The sequence below is a fragment of the Sturnira hondurensis genome, unplaced genomic scaffold (assembly GCF_014824575.4).
Source record: "Sturnira hondurensis isolate 20B ecotype Veracruz unplaced genomic scaffold, ASM1482457v3 Scaffold0020903, whole genome shotgun sequence".
NCBI classification, from domain to species: Eukaryota; Metazoa; Chordata; class Mammalia; order Chiroptera; family Phyllostomidae; genus Sturnira; species Sturnira hondurensis.
The window spans coordinates 54354-75786 of NW_028093534.1; the positions used below are offsets into that span (position 1 = coordinate 54354).

The 21433-nt window shown below is 52.0% G+C and overlaps 1 protein-coding gene and 1 long non-coding RNA gene across 2 annotated transcripts; one reads left to right on the forward strand and one right to left on the reverse strand.

Moving 5' to 3' along the window:
• The first annotated feature begins 2294 nt into the window (after positions 1-2294).
• KRT82 (keratin 82) lies at positions 2295-14830 on the forward strand. Its single transcript, XM_037030919.1, has 9 exons — positions 2295-2699; positions 5419-5627; positions 7116-7176; positions 7857-7952; positions 8294-8458; positions 10970-11095; positions 12579-12799; positions 13016-13047; positions 13574-14830. The coding sequence occupies exons 1-9, from the start codon at positions 2295-2297 to the stop codon at positions 13813-13815; spliced, it is 1557 nt and encodes a 518-aa protein (XP_036886814.1). The 3' UTR covers positions 13816-14830.
• Positions 5544-11091, reverse strand: LOC118976437 (uncharacterized). The gene is made up of 3 exons (XR_005064274.1): positions 10955-11091; positions 10539-10663; positions 5544-5615 (listed from the first exon to the last, which is right to left on the reverse strand). It is a non-coding gene; the product is annotated as an uncharacterized LOC118976437 (long non-coding RNA).
• Positions 14831-21433: the final 6603 nt, after the last annotated feature.

Sequence of the window (21433 nt, forward strand, 5' to 3'; positions counted from 1 at the left end):
AGACTCAGAAGACAGGCAGTTCTTCCTTCAGTGTTCCTGGGGGGACACATTGCCCAGCCCCTAGAAGGCCAGAGGTAGGGCGGCAGTGGAGTAGGGGAGTGAGGGAGGCACAGAGATCTCTCTGAGCCTGGCTTTCACAGGGCGATTTCCCTATCAAGTTAGAAGAATTATAAATCCTCAAAACACCTACTATGTATTTAAGACCAAAATGCACTCCCAAGGCAAGTAGAGATGGGCCGCCACATAGCTGACGTGAACACAGGAGAGTTCACTGCTTCAGAAAAAGTCACCCCTCTTCTGATTGCTTAAAACCCTTCTCAATGGCCTGCTCCCAGTTCCTGCCTGTTGCCTGAAATAGCTTCAATAAAATGTCACCAAGCATTCTAGGTCTTGACTGAGTCTGTGTCCTATCTGACGTTGAAAAGGCAACCTTGGAGCTGGTGTTCTCTGGGAGCAGGTGCTTTCCAATGCACTACCCTACTCTCTGCCCCAGAGCTCTGGCCCTGGGCTCCAGGGAGTCCAACACAGTCACTGAGACCACACTCTGGCCCAGTATGTCTGGGGGGTGCTCTCCCGTGTCCACATTGCCCCCAGTGAGGTCTGCCCTCTATGTCATTCATTCCCTCTGGCAGGAGCCTGGAGGGAGTGTGCTCTCTGGTCTGACTTCTCAGCGTCACCATCACCACTAACACCATCTCTTGGGCCCAATGCTGTGCCATTTCTTTCAGGGCCCCATGAGAATCCCCTTCCCATGCACCATGCAACATCCAACCCATCACAGCCCATAGTCTCTTATTGCAGCCCTCACCTGCCCCAGCCCAATCTTCTTTCCTCAGCATGCTGGGACCCAGAGTCAAGACTATGCAAAAGGGGAACATTGTGAAGTGTCACAGTTGACTGAGAATTTCTGGGCACAAGAAAGTTTTGAGTTCCAGTCTCCTAATCTATAGGTGGGAAAGCCAAGGAACAAGAAAATGCAATGCATATTGGCAGCAGACCCCTGATTTTTAACCCAGGCTTCCCTCCACGAGAAGGGAAGGGTTCTGTTCTCCCTCCAGCAGAACACGGAGATGTCAGAAAGGGTGGGACTGAACTCAGCCTCAGTGGAGTTGAACCACTCTGCTCCTCACTTTCCTTACCTGTAAAACACAAGCTCCATCATGGTGCCATCATAAGAATTAAATGAGATCATGAATGTAGAGCTCAGGGTGGTCCAGCACAGAGGAAGCACCCAATACATGTTCTCACTATTACTGAGTTGATTCTGCCCTGGGAGAAGCCACAATGTGGAAGGGAAAGACCGACTGGCCACAGCAGCAGCTTCACTGATGGGACTGATGGGAAGGGGGAGGGAACAGAATGGGGTAGTAATTCAAGCATCTTCAAAGAGCTGTGACCTGGATGCTGGGGAGAAGGCTTATATCCCATATCCACCTGAACAATTCCTGAGGGAAACAACTGTCCCCAGAGATGTCCTGGGGCCTCAGGGAAGTGTGGGGTGGGGTGGGAAGAACGGGAAAGAAACAGCAACATGGAGCCCCAACCTAATGGCCACCATGGCTGCATGTTTTGGAGAAAGCATCCCTTCCTCTTGCCAAGTACAAGGCATCTCTTCTTGGGTCCTCTGTGGCCTTTCTGGACTAAACAAGCCCTAGAGACAAGACTCTGTGTCTGGAGGCTTCTATCTCAGGAGCTGCAGGAAAACAAAGGGTAAGGGAGCCAGAGGAGGCCTGAGGAGGGACAGGGTCCAGCCTGCTTACTGAGGCTGCTCCCACCCAAAACCCTTCTGCCCTGGGAGCTCCTAGGATCACCTGTCTATGAAGGGCACCTGGGCCTGGCGCATCTGCAGAAACACATAAAAACAGCCTTGAGGAAGTAGAGCATCCTCACACATACCTCCATTGGCCTCTAATTTATGCCCCCTCTCTTTTGAAATGGCGTAAAGTCCGAACTCTCCCTTCCCTTGAGACGGAGACTCTGAATATGCCAAACGCATCTGTCCGGTTGGCCCTTTCATCACCCCTGTAAACAAGGAAGCAGGACACATGGGACTTTTATAGGGCCACCAGCACTGACCATTGGCACCTTTTTCTGCTCTTTGCTACCCTAATTATCCACTGGGGTACTTACAGCTGCCCATCTCGCAAGCTCATAAACTTGATTTAATGGTGATTTGGAGTTTGACCCAGCTCAGCCCTCCATCCCCCTACCAGTTAAAAGGGTGGGAGCTGAACTGACCTGAAGCTCGCCCATTCTCCCCACCAGGGCCCACCTCTCTGCCTCTCTCTCCTGCCATGTCGTGCCGATCCTTCCAGCAGGGCTCCAGATGTGGCAGCCGGAGCTTCAGCTCATGCTCAGCTGTCCTCCCCCAGGTGGTCACCCACTACGCAGTGAGCAAGGGGCCATGCCGGCCAGGGGGTGGTGGGGGCCTCCGCGTCCTGGGCTGCCTTGGCTCACGAAGCCTGTGCAACGTGGGCTTTGGGAGGCCCCGGGTCGCCTCCAGGTGTGGCCTTCCTGTCTTCGGATACCGAGCGGGGGCCACCTGTGGGCCCTCTGCCTGCATCACCCCTGTCACCATCGATGAGAGCCTACTGGTCCCACTCGAGCTGGAAATTGACCCAACTGTGCAGAGTGTGAAGAGGGACGAGAAGGAGCAGATCAAATGCCTCAATAGCCGTTTTGCATCTTTCATCAACAAGGTAAGAAGTCTGGGACGGTCAGATGCAGAGAACATCTTGTATCTGGTCCCGGGGGGGCAACAAAAACACTCACCATAGGAAGCCATGGTTCATCTATCCGCCTCTTCTGTACTCCACAACCAGCAATCATTGAAAGTGGGTGAGATCAAGGTCAGCACGAAACATTTCTGTTTGCTGATCCTTTGTTTTTAACATGTCATCTCTCTCTGTATATCACCAAGGTTGCTTGAGGTCAGATTACAAGAGGAACTTCCAACACAATGATAGATATTGAGAGGAACAACCTAAGAGACCTTCTCTTTTTTTTTCCAATTTTTTTATTTAATTATTTTTCAAGTACAGTTTTCTGACTATTACTCCCATCCCATCCAACCCCCGTGCTCCCCCCCTCCCATTTCCACCCTTCTCAGTTGTTGTCCATGTATCCTTTATATATGTTCTTCTAAATCCCTCCCCTATTTCCCCTGAAATTCCCTCCCCTCTCCCCTCTGGTCACTGTCAGCCTGTTCTCTATTTCAGTGTCTTTTGTTATATTTTGCTTGCTTGTTTGTTTTGTTGTTTAGCTTCCTGTTAAAGGTGAGATCATATGGTATTTGTCCTTCAACACCTGGCTTATTTCACTCAGCATAATGCTTTCCAGTTCCATCCATGATATTGCAAAAGGTAGGAGCTCCTTCTTTCTTTCTGCAGCATAAAATTCCATTGTGTATACGTACCATAGTTTTTTGATCCATTAATTTACTGACGGGGACCTAGGTTGCTTCCAGCTCTTGGCCATTCTAAATTGTGCTGCTATGAACATTGGTGTGCATATGTTCTTTGGGAGTGGTGTTTTAGGGTTCTTAGGATACAATCCTAGCAGTGGAATTGCTGGGTCAAAAGGCACGTCCAATTTTAGTTTTCTGAGAAAATTCCATACTGTTTTCCATAATGGTTGTACCAGTCTGCAATCCCACCAACAGTGGACCAGAGTCCCCTTTTCCCCACACCCTCTCCAACATTTTTTGTTTATTGCTTTGTTTATGTTAGCCACTCTCACCGGTGTAAAGTGGTATCTCATTGTGGTTTTAATTTGCATCTCTCTGATAGCAAGCGATACTGAGCATCTCTTCATGTGTCTCTGGATCCTCTGTATGTCCTCCTTGCAGAAGTGTCTGTTCAAGTCCTTTCCCCATTTTTTAATTGGGTTAGTTGTCTTCTTAGAGTGAAGTTGTGTGAGTTCTTTGTATATTTTGGAGATTAAACCTTCGCTAAGAGACCTTCTTGATGAAGCTTTAGCAACAGAGCTGCTTTCTAAGTGCCTGAGCTGGGGCCAGACCTTTGGGTATGGAGGAGACCTCAGAATTTGCCATCAGCTTAGGCCTGTGATGAAGAGAAGGTGCAGCAATGAGAGCCAGGGATGAGGGGGCTTGTGACCAAAGTCTTGTATCTGTCAACCCAGAGCCACAACTCTGAAAGCCTTCAGGAAAGGGAAGGTGCTGAACTGTCCCGTCACCCTGCACCACCTCTGGACTGCTCCCCACACCTCAGAAAGGCTCGTGGGGATCAGAACCCATGTCAAAGTCTGAGCAGGCACTTGTGGTGACTGCAAGGTTTAGGGCAAAGAGTCTTGAGCCAGAAATCAGGAGACCCGTTGGCTCCAGTCCTGACTGCTACCCTGAGGCCCTGTGCAAACCATTCACCTCCCAGCCTCAGAGACATTCAAGAAAAGTGGGGGAATGGTGGTGGGGGAATTAGAGGAGGTAACAGATGCAGAAGCCTTCCAAAAAGGAACTTGTTTTAGTAAATAGGAACTGTCACACAGTTTAATTTTGAAAGCTTGTAAGTTCTGGTTGCAAGTTCATTCTATCAGCACAGGCCCTGGCTGTCAGCAGCATCACCACACCCGCTGCGAGGCTGGAAGCCCCCTGAGGACGTGGCAGGTCACCAGCAGTAGGGCAACGTTGCTTCCTCTACCGTTCTTCTGGGAGACGATGCACAATAGGAAAAATCCCAGAGCGAGAACTGGACACCATGTTCTCTCTGCCAATGGCTAGCTGGGTGACCATGATCAACTCGCTCAGCTTCTCCTAATCTAGGTTTCCAAGCCACAGAAATGGAGGGGGTGGGCCAGCAGCTCTCCACATTACTGTATGAGAGACTTTTTTTGGATGCAGCCATGCAGGATGGGGCAGAGTGTGAAAACAGCTATAAGTCCTGGGACAGGGCCTTCGATACTACCTTCTCCCCCACATGTCCCTGGGCTGTAACTGAAGAGAGCCCAACCCCTCCTGGGTATAATGTCACCCACTTACATTAGTAGGAAGATCTGTGAAGTGCTCCCCATGCACAACCCAAAGCAGGAGCTTTGGGAAAGAAAGCAAGGCTTAAAAGGATGGAATGGCCTGGAAAAGGTTACAGGCTGGTGGGAGGCAGGCAGGCAGGCAGGGCTGGAAGGAGGACCTGCCCCAGGCCTTGTGGGCAGTGTTCTTTCCACTACAACATGCAAGCCCTGGGTGGGAGGTGGGTCCTATAAGCTTCCCCAGGCAGGAGAGACACAGAGACATAACTTCAGCTGCCAGTCTACCCGGAGACCCAATCTGTAAACTGCAGCATGTTGGTAGCAGTGTGTCAGAAGAGAGAGCAGAAACTGATTCACTGTCCACACCACCATTTACTCTCTCCAAGCCATGGTCCCCAGGGAGCCTGCTATCCAGTGATGTCCTGTTCTTGGTTGCAGGTCCGGTTTCTGGAGCAGAAGAACAAGCTTCTAGAGACCAAGTGGAAGTTCATGCAGCAGCAGAGGTGCTACCAGAGCAACGTGGAGCCCATCTTCGAGGCCTACATCTGCAGCCTCCAGAGGCAGCTGGACTGTGTGGCCGGGGACCGGGTCAGGCTGCAGACGGAGCTCTGCAGCCTCCAGGACGCACTGGAGGGCTACAAGAAAAAGTGAGTCTGCTCTGACTTCACCCTGCCAAGGAACCCAGGGCGAGCTCCGTAAACAGTCTGGGTCTTGGTCTCCCCTTCTATACAAAGTTTTAGGGAAACCTAAAACTAAGTTCGTTAGTTGGCAGAACAACTCGGTAGGATAATGTAGGCAGAGCATCTAGGGTGCTGACCATTGGCACATGGTAGAAACTCTGAAACTGCCCACCGCCCTGCCTAGGGAAGGTCCTTGTCCTCTCTCTCAGTGTAAAACATGATCTTTCTCCTGCCATTTCTGGCATTCCAGGGCTCCACTCCAAACCACCTATTTTGACCTATCTTCTACCAACCCTTTGGCATTTCCTGAACTACATCTTATTCCCCAAACAGGTCCCCAAACCCTCTCCACTCCAAGATTTTGCCCCCCTGTTTTTTCTTCTGATAGGCTCCCCTCTCAGCATCTCCTTGAACCACATCTTGCAGCTGGAGATGATGAGGACTCTGGATTTTAAAAGTGCAACAGTAGGAGGAGGATGAGAGTAGAGTATATTTTAACAAGAATAGCCAACACTTTCATGGTACATGTCCCGTGCCAGGCTCAGTGCTCTGCAGATACTAACACATGTGATGCATTAACTCACAACAGCCCTGTGAGGCAGGACCAGTGTTATCCTCATTCTACAGATGAGGAAACTGAGGCACAGAGAAGGCAAGTCACGGTCACATGACTAGCACTTGACTGTGGCAGGATTCAAAGCCGAGGGTGAGCTCCTGCGCCCAGTGCCAGCTTTGCTGAAGAGTTCCTTCCACTGCGAAAAGGAAGGATGGGCGTCAGGAAGCACAGCGAAGCTTTTAACGCATCAATGTTGCTCTTCGACCTGAGTCATTCTGGCCAGACTGAACCTCTTGCCCCCGACTCCATTGCCTTGGAGGGCAGTGAGTGGGCGAAGTCCTAGAGGAAATAGCTGGGCTCTGTCTGCGGGTCTGGTAAATGGGTAATTGCTACCTCTGCAATAGACTTGCAGGTAGGGATCAGGCCCAGGACTCTCTGGTGAGGAGGGCATGGGGTCAGCTAGGATTTCAGGGACTACGGCCAACTCTCAGAGCAACACAAATCGTAGACAGCCATGCCAGCCACAGGCAGCCAGCTTTTCACCACCTTTCTATAGGAAATGATCAGCTAAAATGGGCTTCCTTAGCAGAATGAAGACAGAATGAAGTTAGCCTTAGGAAGGACTTCCCAGAGGATGATTCATCACAGGAACAGGCTAATGGGAGTGGGGTAAACTGGCAAAGTAGCTAATGAAAGGCTACAGTAATAATCAACTGTCTTGAGTGGCTGGAGCAGCTAGAGGTGTCCCGAGACCGGAGAGGGACCTGATGACTCCTTAAAGCACTGAGTCAGTGACAGGCAGCTTCGCCCCACAAAGGCCCCTTCTCTTAGGTGTGATACCAAGGTCCCTTCCAATCCCACAGGCTGACTAAAATTGTTTTTCCTGCCCATGCCACCAGATATGAAGAGGAGCTGTCCCTGCGGTCCTGTTCAGAAAATGAGTTTGTTGCCTTAAAGAAGGTGAGGGAGTTGGCACAGACAGGGGAGAGCCTCCTCAGCGGGCCCGGCCGGCATGGCGTCCAAACAAGTCTGCAGCGCCCCCCCACACACACACACACACATGCAAAAGGATCTCTCACCCCCAGGTCCCAATGCCAGTCCAAGTGACCATGAGGAAGAGGAGGGCCAGCATCCCCACCCCTTGCTAAAGGGCAGTGATTGACTGGGCCTCCACCTCCCAATGCATAGGGGCCAAAGCTGGTTAAGGTTGTATCTACACCTGCCCAAGAAAGCTGCAGAGGTAACCAATGCCAAATCAAAGGCAAAACAAAAACTCTGACTCAAACCCCAAAAGATGAAAACTGTTGCCATGATTTCCCAGACAGATAGCTAGGTAGCTCCTGGCCCAGGCCCTACGCAGTGAGCTCTGAGAAGCTGCACTCAAGGCTCCTTTAAACCCCTTTCCCTTTAGATCCTTCTCCAACAAGGTGCCAGGCCCAGGCAAGCGGTCCTGGGGCTAGGGACCTCTCCCTCCATCTTTGGCTTTGTGGTCCCTTCCTCTTCACATGGGCTTAAGTGAGGAAAGGTGGGTCCCGCATCTGCCACTGCCCTGCTGGGAAGGGCCCAGATGGTGAATGGGCTGGGGGGCCCTTCCACGTTCCCCCAGCCCCAGGTTATAGTTGTCAATGCTCTGAATACAGGATGTGGATACGGCCTTCCTGATGAAGTCTGACCTGGAGACCAACGTGGAGGCTCTGGTCCAGGAGATCGACTTCCTGAAAGGCCTGTATGAGGAGGTACCTGCAGCCACACCACCTGCAGGTGGCAGATCGGGGGCCAGTTCTGTGAGGACCCTGGGTTGGGAAAGCTCCTGCCCAGTGGGTACGTTTCAGGACAAGCAGGCTGCAAAGTGAGCATGTGAAGAAGTCAGCACTGGACAGCTGGTTCTCAGCCAGTGATGGCCCAGACCTTGGCTCCCAGGTGTCTGTGTAGCTAGCATGGGGGACAGGGAGCAAGTTGGTAATTGAAGGCCCGAGACAGTCACAGCAAAGTCCTGCATGAAGCTGCTACAGGAAGGTCAGAGCAGGTTCTCCCCCTGTACCCTCAAAGACCTCACCCGTCCTCACCCCACCCCCAGGAGATCTGCCTGCTCCAGTCTCAGATCTCAGAGACCTCGGTGGTTGTGAAGATGGACAACAGCCGGGCCCTGGATGTGGACAGCATCATTGCCGAGATCAAGGCCCAGTATGATGACATCGCCAGCCGCAGCAAAGCTGAAGCGGAGGCCTGGTACCAGTGCCGGGTGAGGCCCAGGTTGGGGAGGGGGCCCTGGACCCACTTCCCCAGAAAGTGGGTGGGAAAATAATGAGAGAGCCAAGGGAACCCCATAACCCCAGTCCCTGGTGTTTCTGGCAGGCCCCTGGCCAGGTGCCTATGAAACGCTGGAAAGTGGACCCCACAGACAGCCCAGGCCTATTATCATGATGCCAGGGTGCCCCAGCTTTATTTACCCACAGGCTCCCTTGACCTGAATTCAAGGAACATCATTGCCAATGAAGGCAAAGAGGGTTCTGGGCTTCACAGCGTCAGAGGAGGATAAGGCGTGGGGTGGTACTAATGGTGAACCAGGAAGGGTGATTCAGGTGGCCCCAGACTCAGGTAATGAGGAGCTTGCTATAAGGACAGTTGGTGTCCCCGAGGGCAATTTGATGGAACAGATATCATATCAGTCTCACCTGCCCCATCTGTGAAAGGCACCATGTATCCATTCATTCATTCGCTCATCCATTTATTCATTCAACAACTGTTTCTTGAGCCATGTGCCAAGCACTGTTCTAGGCAGGGAACAAAACACACAGCAATCCACGCCTTCATGTCACTTTCATTCTAAAGGCAGGGGCAGAGCGGGGGGACAGACAGCGAACAAGACAAATGAGTGCACGTGAGTTAGATGGCGATGGGTGCCGTGGAGGAGATGACTGGGCGGGAGGGGGGCGGGCAGAAATGTAGAAAGTATTGTGGGAATGTGGTTTGAAGAAGGTAGCTGGGGAAGGATGGTCTTACCAAGGCGTGTGGCACCACCAGGACACTAAGCGACAGGCCACCCCTGTGCTCAAGGACACTACAGTCCATGGGGAGAGAAACGAGTAGCCTGGTCGCATGCAGTACCTGGAATGGCAGAGCCATCGGCGCTTGATCTGGATCTTGAAGGCCAAGCATGATTTCAATCAGCAGAGCAGGAGGGGAGGGTGCATCTGGCTGAGGGGCAGCAGTAGCCAGGATGCCAAGCATGAAAACCAGGTTCCCAGTATGAAGGACCATGGGGAGATGGGGCTGGAAGGGGAGCATGGGACCAGAGCACAGCAAATCTGCAGAGCTGTGCCAAGTACTTTGGACTTGTTTTCGGAAGCCAATGGGTACGGTTGCTCAGAGAGTGCCCCAAGCAATATTATGCCCATTTTCTGGAAATCCATGGTGATCAGAGGTATGGAACCCCTGGCCTGAAGTGAGTTCCCAGTGATTCTATGGCCTGTCCACACCAGGGTTCACCCCAGCTGGTCCCTTCTCCTCCGGCTGCTCTCCTAGGCCGCCCATCAGCCCATCAGTCAAGGGGGCTCAGAACAACCGTGGTCCCCCATGCTTCTAAGTCAGAACCAGAAAGACAACTCTGTTGTTCAAGGATTGTATTTAGCTGTGAGGACCAGAAAGTTTTTCAAAACATTAGTTAAAACAACTTTGGTTTTCCCTTTTTTTCTCAAATAACTGGAAGTACAGAAATAGACTTCAAGTTATTTCACCCAAGGGATCTATGTCACCTTCAAGGATACAGGCTCTTTCTAGCTTTCTATTCTGCCACCCTTACCATTGCTTTATGAATCTTCACAGCTGCCTCCTGTCTCAAGACAGCTGCCAGGCAGAGAGAATCAGGGAAGGGGAAAAATGCCAACTGAGTCATCCCCCACTTCAAAGAACTTTTCTGGAAACTCTATCCAGCCAGGGCCATAGATCTCATTGATAAGAAGGCTGAGCAAAATTTTCCCATCTGGGCTCAAAAGGAGAGTTCTGTTTAACAAGAGGATAATAGACACTGATTAAGCAACTGTAGGGCTTTATCACAATAACCAAATACCCAAAGGGCCAAAGAGAGAGATTTGTACTTATCTCTTTGTTTTGCAGTTTCTATGCAAAATGCTCCTCTCCACTGTGTGCAGAAAATCTAGTTGGCTCATTTTCAAACATCTGTCATCTAGAATACACTAGTCAGAAATTGGCTTCGGAGTTGCAAAGTTTAGAAAAACCCTCAGCCAAGGTAGAAATAACATTGCAAATAACAAAGCAATTGTTTTCAATGGCTTTGGACAAGAATATCCCACTGTACTCACTGTGGGGACAGACACGGTCCGTCCCCCGTCCTCGGTCTGTCGCCACTCCCTGCTGAGCACGGAACCCCCTTCTGAGATCCAGAGGAACATCTGAAAGGGAGAGGCCCTCAGCAGACCTTTGAGCTCTGGGGCAGAGAGAAAAGGACAAGACACAGAACAGCTAAACAGAGAGGAAGGAAGCACAGAAGTTGAAGGAAAATTTAATAAACCTGAGTGTTCGGGGCTGGGAGGGAAGAAGGGAAGAAGGAGAAGCCCAGGAAAGAACCCCAAAACTGACCAGAAATGGGCAGGGAGTGGGGAGAAGAGGTAGTGTGAGTATCCAGGGAGCACCTGAGTCAGGAAGCTATCGTAGGAGAGACTGGGGACCGTGAGAAAGGGGGCTAGGAGGTACCCCAGCAGGGCACCGGGGTTCTGACCTCTCGTCCCGGCAGTACGAGGAGCTGCGGCAGACCTCTGGGAACCACTGTGACAACCTCTGCAACCACAGAAACGAGATCCTGGAAATGAACAAGCTCATCCAGCAGCTGCAGCAAGAAAATGAGAACGTCAAAGCCCAGGTGAGGCCAGAGAGACCTTGTTCCGAGGGCTAATCCTAGGCTGACCCGCCGCCTAGCCTGGTCACGTGGGGTGGCTGCACCCTCCCTGGGCGTGCTGCAGAAGAGGGAACAAACTTAGGCTGCCTCACGCAAGAGGGCACAGCCCTTACTACAAAAGAGCTGACCAACTGCAGGAGGAGCAGCCTTGGAAACAGCGAGGTTCCCAACAGAGGCCAGGTGACCTATTGTCAAAGATGAAATAGCAAATGTGCTTCAGTAGATGGGAGCATAGAAAAGATGGTCCCCATAGTCCCTTCCAACCCCAAGACTATAATTTAATTATCCTGAAATTCAAGGTGACTCTGCAGAGTTCATAAAATGGGACCCATTGTTCTCCTAGGCTGGTGAAGACCAGCCACTTAAAATCTACTGCCATGAAGAAATTGCTCAGTGTGTCTCAGAGAAATTCCTGGATCTCCTTGAGGTGTTCCAGACAGGGGGACTGGGACAACTCCCCCAGAGGAACAATCCCAGGACAAAACCCACAGCAGATTTAAATCTGCCATGTAACCAAGACCGTGGGAAAACTCAAAACACTCCTTCACCAGTTGTGTGCGTTTTTCCCCACACCAAGTAACTCTGCAATACCAGCTGGGTATCTCACAATTTAACTCCATTCTGACACTACATGGAAACAGCATCAGACCCCGCGGGTGAAGGGCTGTCCCACCAGTCCCACAAGACGGCTCCATTCCAGATGCCAATCACAAGTCCAGGTTGTCACCTGAGCTTCCGACCAATCTGTTATGCCTTGGAAGCCCCTTCTCGGGTTTGATTGGTTTGCTAGAGCAGCTCACAGAACTCAGGAAAACCATTTACCTGCTGAGTTTGCTGTAAAAGGATATGACACAGGATACAAATGAACATGAACGAGGAAGGCATGTGCAGGGCAAGGTATGTGAGAAAGGGCACAGGCTTCCGTGCTCTCTCTGGGCGCACCGCTATCCCGACGCCTCCATGTGTCCACCAACCTGGAAGCCCCTGAGTCCCACCTTGGAATTTTTGCAGAGGCTTCCTCACCTAGGCATGGCCTGTAATTTCCAGCCCCTCTCTTCAGTCTGGAGGGTGGAGGGTTGGACTGAAAATTCCAAGTCTTGGATCGTGTTCTGGTCTTTCTGGGACCCACCCTCACCCAGGAGCCATCCAGGAGCCACCCGGAGTCATTCATTAGAACAAAAGACACTGCTGTCATTCAAAAAATTCCAAGGCACTTAGGGGATCTTTGTAAAGAACCTGGGACAAAGACCAAATATTAGAAACAAAGATGACTGCAGTGTTCTTATCACGTATGAAATTACAAGAGTTTTAGGAGCTCTGTGCCAGTGACAGATAATAGAACATATGCATACTCTATCACCTCTAAATGACCATGTCCTCTCTGTTCCTCTGAGAGTTGGCCTAGGGCTCCAAAGGCCCCCAGTAATCTTCTGTGCCCTCTCCCCAGCGCTGCAGACTGGAAGCTGCAGTTTCCCAGGCGGAGCAGCAGGGCGAGGCGGCCCTCAACGACGCCAAGGGCAAGCTGGCCGGACTGGAGGAGGCCCTGCAGAAGGCCAAGCAGGACATGGCCTGCCTGCTCAAGGAGTACCAGGAGGTGATGAACTCCAAGCTGGGCCTGGACATCGAGATCGCCACCTACAGGCGCCTGCTGGAGGGCGAGGAGTACAGGTGAGTCAAGGATGGGCCCCAGGCGTGGACACTGTCCTGCCCTTGGGTTGCTGCTGCTATTGCCAATCCCACCGTCACGGAACACCCAGAAGAGCACACGGTCTGCAGGCCCTCCTTGTGAACCTGGTCTGTGTTGTGGGCAGAAGAACGGGGGGCGCGGTGTCCGCCTTGTCTTCTTTGATGCAGTTACTTTGTGTCTTTTTCCTCTCACCCCAGGCTGTGTGAAGGCATTGGGCCCGTGAATATCTGTGAGTAGATGCGTACTCCCCGGGGGCTCTCGGGGTCTTGGGGGCTGATCAAGCCAACACAGACTACAGTCCCCCCGCCCAGACCTCGGCATGCCTCCTCACCCCAAAGGAGGATTCTGGCTGCTGGGAGCTCCTGGTCAGAGGGAGAAGCTCCCCTGCAAGGCTACATGATGCTTTGGGAGTTGGAATGAGGAGCAGGTCTGCAGCAAGGTTTCGGGGCTTCAGGCCCGGAAGCTGCAAGCATATACTGATCAGGATATGCTTTTCTGGAGAGAGGATTTGAAGCAGGCTCAGACCAGCAGACCCAGAGAGAGTGAGGCAGAAGCCAAGGCTCTGGCGATAGAAGAGAGGCACGTGGGGAACTCATAGGTACTTTGTGGCTGGGGTGGGGACTGCTAACTGAGAGGGAAAGTTCCTTCGAGGTGAGTGACTGCAGGCGGGGAGCACGGCCTGACTGACCAGTTCAGGGCAATGTCCTTGGAGCCAGGCAGTACAGGGCCCTGAGCATCCTTTCCTATCCCCACAGCCGTGAGCAGCTCAAAAGGTGCCGTCTTGTATGAGCCATGTGTGGTCAGCACGCCCTTGCTGAGAACCGAATACTGCCCAGGGGGCACCACTGCCCTCAAGAACAGTGGGGGCTGCAGCGTGGTGGGCACCGGTGAACCCTTCGTCCCCTGCGAGCCCCAGGAGCTCCTGGGCTGCTCGAGCGGGCAGAGCTCCAGCGTGAAGCTAGGGGCTGGAGGCAGCTCCTCCTCCGACAAGTGTTAGCACTGCTTCGGAAGCCACAAGTCCAGGATGCAGGGCACCAGCCCCAGCCTGGATGCTGCCCATGCTCACTGGGGCAGAGGCCAGGAGATTCTGAAACCCCACTTTGCTGTGTTGACCTCAGGCTTCCCTTGGATGTTCATGGGAAGCCACTCCTCAAATGCACTGTATCTTCTAGAGTCATTGCTCACTAGTTGTCTGCAGACCCTGAGCTGGGCCCTGGGGTGGGGTAGGATGCGAAGAAAGGAAGGCATCGCCCAGGCCGCCTGGACCGCTGCTGCTGACAGTCAGGCCCTCAAGTGGCCAACTGAATGGTAACAGTGCCCAACCATTTCTCTTCCGGATGAGGAAGACAACGGGCACATCACAGTTCTGATTTGTCGATTAAACCACAAAGTGTCCCCACAAAGCCAGCCTCCCCCAACCCCTGGAGGTTCCCCACTTCCCTTACCTCTGATTCTCATGCCACTAAGAAAAATGGACTTCTTTTAACACGCACCTAAAACATGTGCCATTGCAAATGTCAAAAAGAGACACTCCAAAATCCCATTCTGAATTGGAAAGGCAAGGGCCAAGATTTGGGGGCCACGCAGGACCTGCCCACAGTCCTCTCAGAGAATACAGAATCCACAGGTGGCCTTTGGGCAGTAGATTTACCTGCTCAGATGCGTTGAACTCCCATGCTATGAAAATACGCCTTTTCCTGGGCTCACTTTGGCCGCTGATGGTGGAGACAAGCCTAGAACAAAGGCAAGGGGACAAGGATATTTACTTAACAGAGGGACAATGAAGAGCTGGCTTTATTTGCTTAAAGGAATCAAGCCCCACCCCACCTCACCCCTCCTGTACATAGCCACCTGGTTCCTACTCTCTCTCCCTTAACTTCCTCTTCTTTTGGGTCTGATACAAATGTGTTTTCCTGGCTACAGCCATGCAGCACCTCCAAACCCTATTGGAGGCTCTAGCTCTGGGGCTGCCAGGGAGGAGGAGGAGGTGCTGGGCTGACCCTATCCCCCCAGAGCCCTCCCCCGGACCCTCACCCAGCACTACATCTGCAGAAGCCTCACCCACCCAAGGATCCACTCTGCCAAGAGCCTCTGGGCTTGTCTGTTCCCAATAAATTCACTGTTCACAGGTTACAGGGATCAGGGTTATTCAATCTGCTCTGTGGGGTGTGAAGTGAGGAAGCTCCTCTGAGGCAGAACAAATAAGCAGCCTTTGGGGCCTGGACGCTGGGGAACTTGGGGTAGAAATGAAGGTTATTATACAAAGGGAAAACTACCTATGAACAATTCACAAGCAGCCCTTGGAATCAATGTGGACCCACACAAATTGCGCTTAAAAGACGCACGTCACACCCCAGTAGTGTACAAGGCATTTGCAACATTAAAAACCGCATGCCCATAGCACATAGGCTTCCTTGCAACGTGGTCCCCTGCACCTGGGCCCCCATCTTGTCTACATGTCTCAGGCTCCAAAGCCTGGGCTCTGCCTCGCCATCCTGGACCCGTCTCCGTGCAGGACAGCACTGGCCCAGGGGAAGCAGCGAGGATGGGGGGCAGCCCAGCCAGGAAGAAGGTCCCTCAAGTCTCCTGTCCCTGCTTAGGGAGTCCCAAGGTCTGAGACTTTGGTAATTTGGAAATGAGACTTGGTAGCAACAGTTTCACCCCCTGTGGGGCCCGATAGCCTCCCTGTGGTTGGGGGCTTGATTCCCTGAAACGGCCCCCCACCACAAACTGCCCTGTGGCTCCCCTTCCTGGGCCTTAGGCAAGCTCCTACTCCCCACAGCCCCACACGGGGTGTCTATTCTGTGCCCGGCCCCGCACACGCAGCTGGTGGTGCCAAGGTGACTAAGACACCTTCTGGACAGTGGAGGGACATTGCTTCACAGAGGGGACATTGGTGAGAGCCAGGGAGTAGGGCAGCAAAGAGAAAAGGCCGCTCCTGTTGACGCCCAGTCAGAGAGACTCACAGAGAGGACCGTAAGGACAGAGTCTAAAGGGAAGTCTAGGTGTCATACTCGTGGGCAGAAAATTCCAAAGAGCACATGCCCTTATTTCTGCCACCCAATACATATTTGCCAAGTACCTGCTATGGGTCAGGCCACCCCGGGGCTGGTGACACAGGGGTGAACAAGACAGGCCCAGTCAGGGCCAACTCTCCCAGCAGGCACAGTAGGCACAGTACCTAGAGCCCACTGCGGGGGCTGCGTGCTGGTGCGGCCACTCTGGAAAACAGTCTGGTAACTCCTCACACGTTAAACACAGAGTTACCACGTGACCCAGCAATTCCACTCCTAGGTATCTATGCAGGAGAAATGAAAACCCACATCCCCATAAAAACTTGCACGTGGATGTTCATCGCTGCACGTGCGATGGCCAAGAGGTGGAAAACACCCAAATGTCCATCAACAGACAAATGGGTAATGAAAATGTGGTATGTTCTTACAATGGAATATTATTCAGTCATAAGAAGGAATGAAGCGCTGATATGTGCTGCAACATGGTTGAACATTGAAAACATTATGGAAGGTACAGAAAAGGCAGACACAAAGACCATGCAGTATATTAAGAAAGTTCAGAATATACAAATCCACAGAGAGAGCCAGCAGATTCGGGTTGCTCAGGACTGGAGGACACGCCTAGGAATGTACTGAAGTCACTGAATCGTACATTTTAAATGAGTGAACGTTATGGTGTGGGAAATACATCTCAGTACCAAACGGCAGGGAATGCAGCCCTGGACCAGAAAACCACAGACGTGAGACCTGTCATGGAGGGGACGTATCTGAGGGTTCCACCCTAGCCCCGGGCCCTAGAGCCAGCCAAGCTCCTTGCTGGTTAATATATTGAAGCTCTGAAAACTTACAGGGATGCCCTGGCCTAGGAGATTCCAACAGACCATCCACCTCTATCCCACAAATGACTACCTGAGGCCCAGGAAACCCACTGCCAGAATAGAGGGGGCGGGGGACAGGCTCCCCCACCAGCACTGAGTGGTGGGCTTGATTTGTGGACCATCCCTTTGGAACTTCCCATTTCAGAGCGCCCAGGCCCCTGAGGAGGGGAGGCCAGTCTAAACTCAGTAATGGAGGTGCCCCAGATCAGGCCTGGGTGTGAGCTCAGAGGCCTGGTCACACCCCCTCCAGAATTTCCACCAGGGGAACTCCCTTAGTGATGTGTGGCAGTGACGCCCCATCCTCCCACCCCCTTCTCTTCCCAGAAGGTGAATCAAGGCAGGTGGGGGAAAACTGCCTCCTAGTGGTGGCCCAGTGATCCACACTCCGCTCCCCTGGGCAAACACCTCCTGAGTTTCTTTTTCCCTGGGGCCAGCCTCACAGGATGCAGGGATACAGAGGATCAGGCCCAACCCCCTGTCCTGGGCAAGGAAGGGAGACCCCGCTCCATGAAGCCACAGCCTCACTGTATTTCATTCACCTGGGAACTCCAAATCCAGGCCTTCCCGAGAGTCCCTGTGAGGACTGGTGGGGACCACCCACCACGAGCCAGGGGAGGGTGGGAGAATCCAGAATGGAGCTCCTTGTGTCTGTGTCTGTCTCCCCAGAAATGTCTCCCATTTCTTTGTCCTTCTTTTTACCTTCTCACTGGTGCCTCTCTTCTCCTGACAAGGCCTACCTTGCCCCCACTGACCCCTCCCTCAGGTGCTCTCTGCCTCTTCCCCCCAGAGGCACTTGTCTCTCTCCAGGACCCCTTCCTCAGCCTGGCCCCCTCAGGTCACCCACTACTGCCACTCTCCACTGGAGCTTGGATTGGGGGGAATAGTTTCAGAAATGGCACTGTGAGCAGCGGAGGGGAAACTGAGTCTGACAGAAGGAAGAGGGCTCGGGACCAGCCATCCCAGCACCTACATACAACGCCGGGCACAAGGCAGCATGCAATAAAGGTTTGTTGAAGCAAACCGACCTCACACCCATGAGATGCAATATTTTTACCCTGGACAGATGAGGCTGTGTGGGCAAATGAAGAATCCGGATCAAACCGGAAACAAATGGTCCTGCTTGGAGGGTGGGGATGGGCCCACACAAGAGGGGTGTGTTATCTCTCCAGGGAGGTGTTTAGATTCTGTCTAAGTGTCATCAATCTGAGAGGGCATAGGCAGGGGTGGACTCAGCCTCTCCCACTGTCCCCCTCCTTCTGCTGAGGGACTCCTGAGCTTCCTTTCCCACAGGGCGTGTCTCAGCCTGAGCACCTCCCTGTGAGGGCCTCTCTCCAGCACAAACTTGTTTCTGGGCAAAACGGAAACACTCTGAAGGTGGCTTTTAGCAAAGCCTTCTAAGCATCTGGGATTTCCCTGTTACCCTCTTTCCCCACCGCATTCTCCAGCGCTTGCACTCACACACACAGCCACCTAGAGCCCAGCGTTCCCAGACCCTGTTTAGCCCCTCCCCCTAGCCCTCCCCTCCTCCCTGCTGCACAGACAGCTTGGGGATGAGCCAGCAATCACCCTGCAGCAGCCCCATGGGACTCTCCCAGCATATCTGAGGATTGCATTCAGGCTGACTGACAGCAGGAAGAAGAAACTGTCGGGGCAGCAAAACCTTCTGCCTGGAGTTTCGAGGGCGGCTCCTCCCCCTCTCCCCACCTGCCACCCCCTAAAAATGACTGAGGGTGGTGTTATGCATCATCTGACGAAGTTATGCTTCAGAACTATAAACTGCTGATGGTGTCAGCTCATCCCAGAACTGGGGTTATGCTTGCCCGGTCCCAATTACCCCCACCCCACCCAGCCTGGTCAGGGTTGAAGGAAGCTGAGCCCAGACACGGGACGGTCCCAGGAACAGTTGATGGGGCAATGAACACTAGAGTGGGAAGGGGGTGGAGTGCTGGACCGGACCAGGGATGATTACTTACAAGAGAAGTGAAGGGAGGATTGTGTAAGACAGAGGAGAATGGGCGGAAGAAAACGACGGAGGGAAGAAGGAAAGACAGCAGGGGAAAATGGATGACAATAACCACACAGGGTACACCCCATCCTCTTGGCATTCATCCTCACAGTGCTGGGAAGTAAGGGTCATTCCATTTTACAGAGAAGTTAAACAATTTTCCCCAGGTCACTTGTATACCAGAGAGGGAGAGCATTCGCAGACTAGCGGTGCACAGTGACAATAAAAACTGATCAATGTTTAGTTGGTTATATTATTGCTTTTTAAGTTCTCTACAGACGAGCTCGCTTTATTGCCTACTACCCAGAGCAGAACCCTGCCACCACCCTGCCCTCGGTGCATGCTGTCCGAGGTCACGTTGCTGTCAGGTGGCAACACAGGGAATGAATCCAGGCCCATCTAAAACTCTAAGGGCTAGGCCAAGTCTTCTGTCCTGGGCCTGGCACACTAGCTGGCATGCTCTATGCCATCCCTCCAGCTCCCCTCTCCCTTTCACCTCCATAGGGGTCCTCTGGTCCCCTACCCTCTCTCCTGGATCCCCTTGCGTGGCCTCAGAAGAGGGGAATGCCCTTTCCTACAAAGCACCGACACGACCTTTCCCACTCAAGCCCCCAGAAGCTGGAGCTGGAGGGCAAACTGGCTTGGTTCCCCTGTGAGCGTCTGAGTTTCTGCACCACCAAATACCTAAATTCCTCTTCCTGGTGCATCCTGCTCCTGTCTCCCACTCCCCCCTCCCCTGCTTTTAATCTCTGTGGTGTATCCATTCATTCAACAAAGCCATGTAACATGTCTACCACATGGCCCACTCTACTGCGCACTGGAAACACAGAGGAGAGCAAAACACACAACAGTGCCTGCCTCCTGGAGCTTTATTCCAGCAAGAGATGGCGGCCTACAAGCAGCAAATCCATTCGGGATTGGGCCTCAGTGGTGAAGACTGCTAAGGAGAGAAGGGGCCATGGAGGGGAGACAGCCAGTACATGGGGGAGGAGTTTCAAATAGGGGTGACCTATGATCAGAGACCTGGAGGAGTTGGGAGATGCAGCCGTGTAGCTATTTGAGGAAAAAGCGCTCCCCACAGAGAAAAGAGCGAGTGGGAAAGTGTGTGCAGCAGGGGTTTTCCTGCCTGTCTGGTGGACAACTGGGAGGCCAGGGTGGCTGAGGGCGATGAGGATGGTGAAAGGGGAGGGGAGACTGGGTATGGCATTTACTCTGAGTAGGATGTGAAGCCGTTAAAGGGGTTTGAGCACAGGAATGTCATGATCTAACATGTTTTTAGTGGGTGACTGACCAGGGTGTTAAGAGAAGACTGAGGCAAAGGAGGACACAGGGAGACAGGCTGGAGGATACATCAGTGGTCCCTGTGGGAAGTGCTGAGCTTGGGCCCACGTGGTGGTACCACTTGGGGTGGTGAAGAGCAGTAGCAGATACATTAAGGAGGTATGATTTGCCGATGGACTGAATGTAGATATGGAGAAAACAGAAGAATAAAGGATGGCTCTCAGAGTTTTGGCCTGAGCTACTACTGAGTTTTGCCAGTGAGACTGGCAAGCAGAACGTATTTAGTATGAACATGTGGGAGAACAGTTTCTGATATATTAAGGGTGACATGCTTGTTTGATATCCAAATAGAGACATTGGTCAAAGTATACATGTGGAGCCCTGGCCAAGTGGCTCAGTTGGTTGCAGTATCGTTCCATACACGAAAAGGTTTGGGGTTTGATCCCCAGGCAGGGCACACGTGGGAGGCAACTGGTCCGTGTTTCTCACATCAGTGTTTCTCTCTCTCTGTCTCCCTTCCTCTCTTTCTAAAATCAATAAGCATATCCTTGGGTGAGAACTTCTTTAAAAAAGTATACATATATGGTGCAGAGGGAAGTCCAGGATAAAGATAGGCCCTTGGCAATCACCAGTGGATAGATAGTATTGAAAGTTATGAAGCTGTATGACCTCAACAAAGGAATGAGTATAGAGAAAGATGAGAAAAGGCATAAGGGCTGAGTCCCAGAGTGCTGCAGTGTCTAGAGGTTGGAGATACGAAGAGACACTGCTAAGAAAACTAAAAAGAAGCAGCCAGTAATATAACAAGAAAATCGGGAGAGTGTAATGTCTGGAAACCAAAAGAAGAAAGAAAGTATTTCAAGAAAAAGGGAATGACCAAATACTGCTGATAGGTCAAGTTAAATGAGAACTGAGAACAGGGCACTGATTTTAGCAACAGGAAGATCACTATTAGTCTTCACAAGAAGTATTCTCGTTATTATTTTTCTGCTTGTTCTTTCATTAGACATATACCTGACAACTGGGTTTATGAAAAATAGCAGTAAACTAGGAATAGAGGGACACTCCCTCAACTTGATAAAGAGTATCTACCAAAAAACCTGTAGCTGACATCATGCTTAATGATAAGAAACTTGAAGTTTTTCCACTAAAATTAGAAATAAGGCAAAGATGCCCCCTTTTGCCACTGCTTTTCAACATCACACTCAAGTTGTAGCTAAAGCAATAGGCAAAAATAAGAAAAAGAGGTACAGCAATTGGGAAGGAAGAAAGGAGCTCCAGTCAAAAGCACATATTCCCTTCCAAGCGTAATCCCAAGCATCCCCCGCAAATTCCAATGTGCAATTAAGCATGAGCTCCCCAAGGCAAAAGGCAGGCAAGACAAACCATATCACCCACTAGAATAGAAAAGGCAAACACCTGCCTCTGGGTCCTGAA

What these genes read in the sequence shown, in the direction of transcription:
- KRT82 (XM_037030919.1), top strand. Translation starts at nt 2,295, where the DNA reads ATGTCGTGCCGATCCTTCCAGCAGGGCTCCAGATGTGGCAGCCGGAGC. An exon ending in TTGCATCTTTCATCAACAAG is followed by an intron (nt 2,700 to 5,418) that starts GTAAGAAGTCTG and finishes TCTTGGTTGCAG; the next exon opens with GTCCGGTTTCTGGAGCAGAA. An exon ending in AGTTTGTTGCCTTAAAGAAG is followed by an intron (nt 7,177 to 7,856) that starts GTGAGGGAGTTG and finishes CTCTGAATACAG; the next exon opens with GATGTGGATACGGCCTTCCT.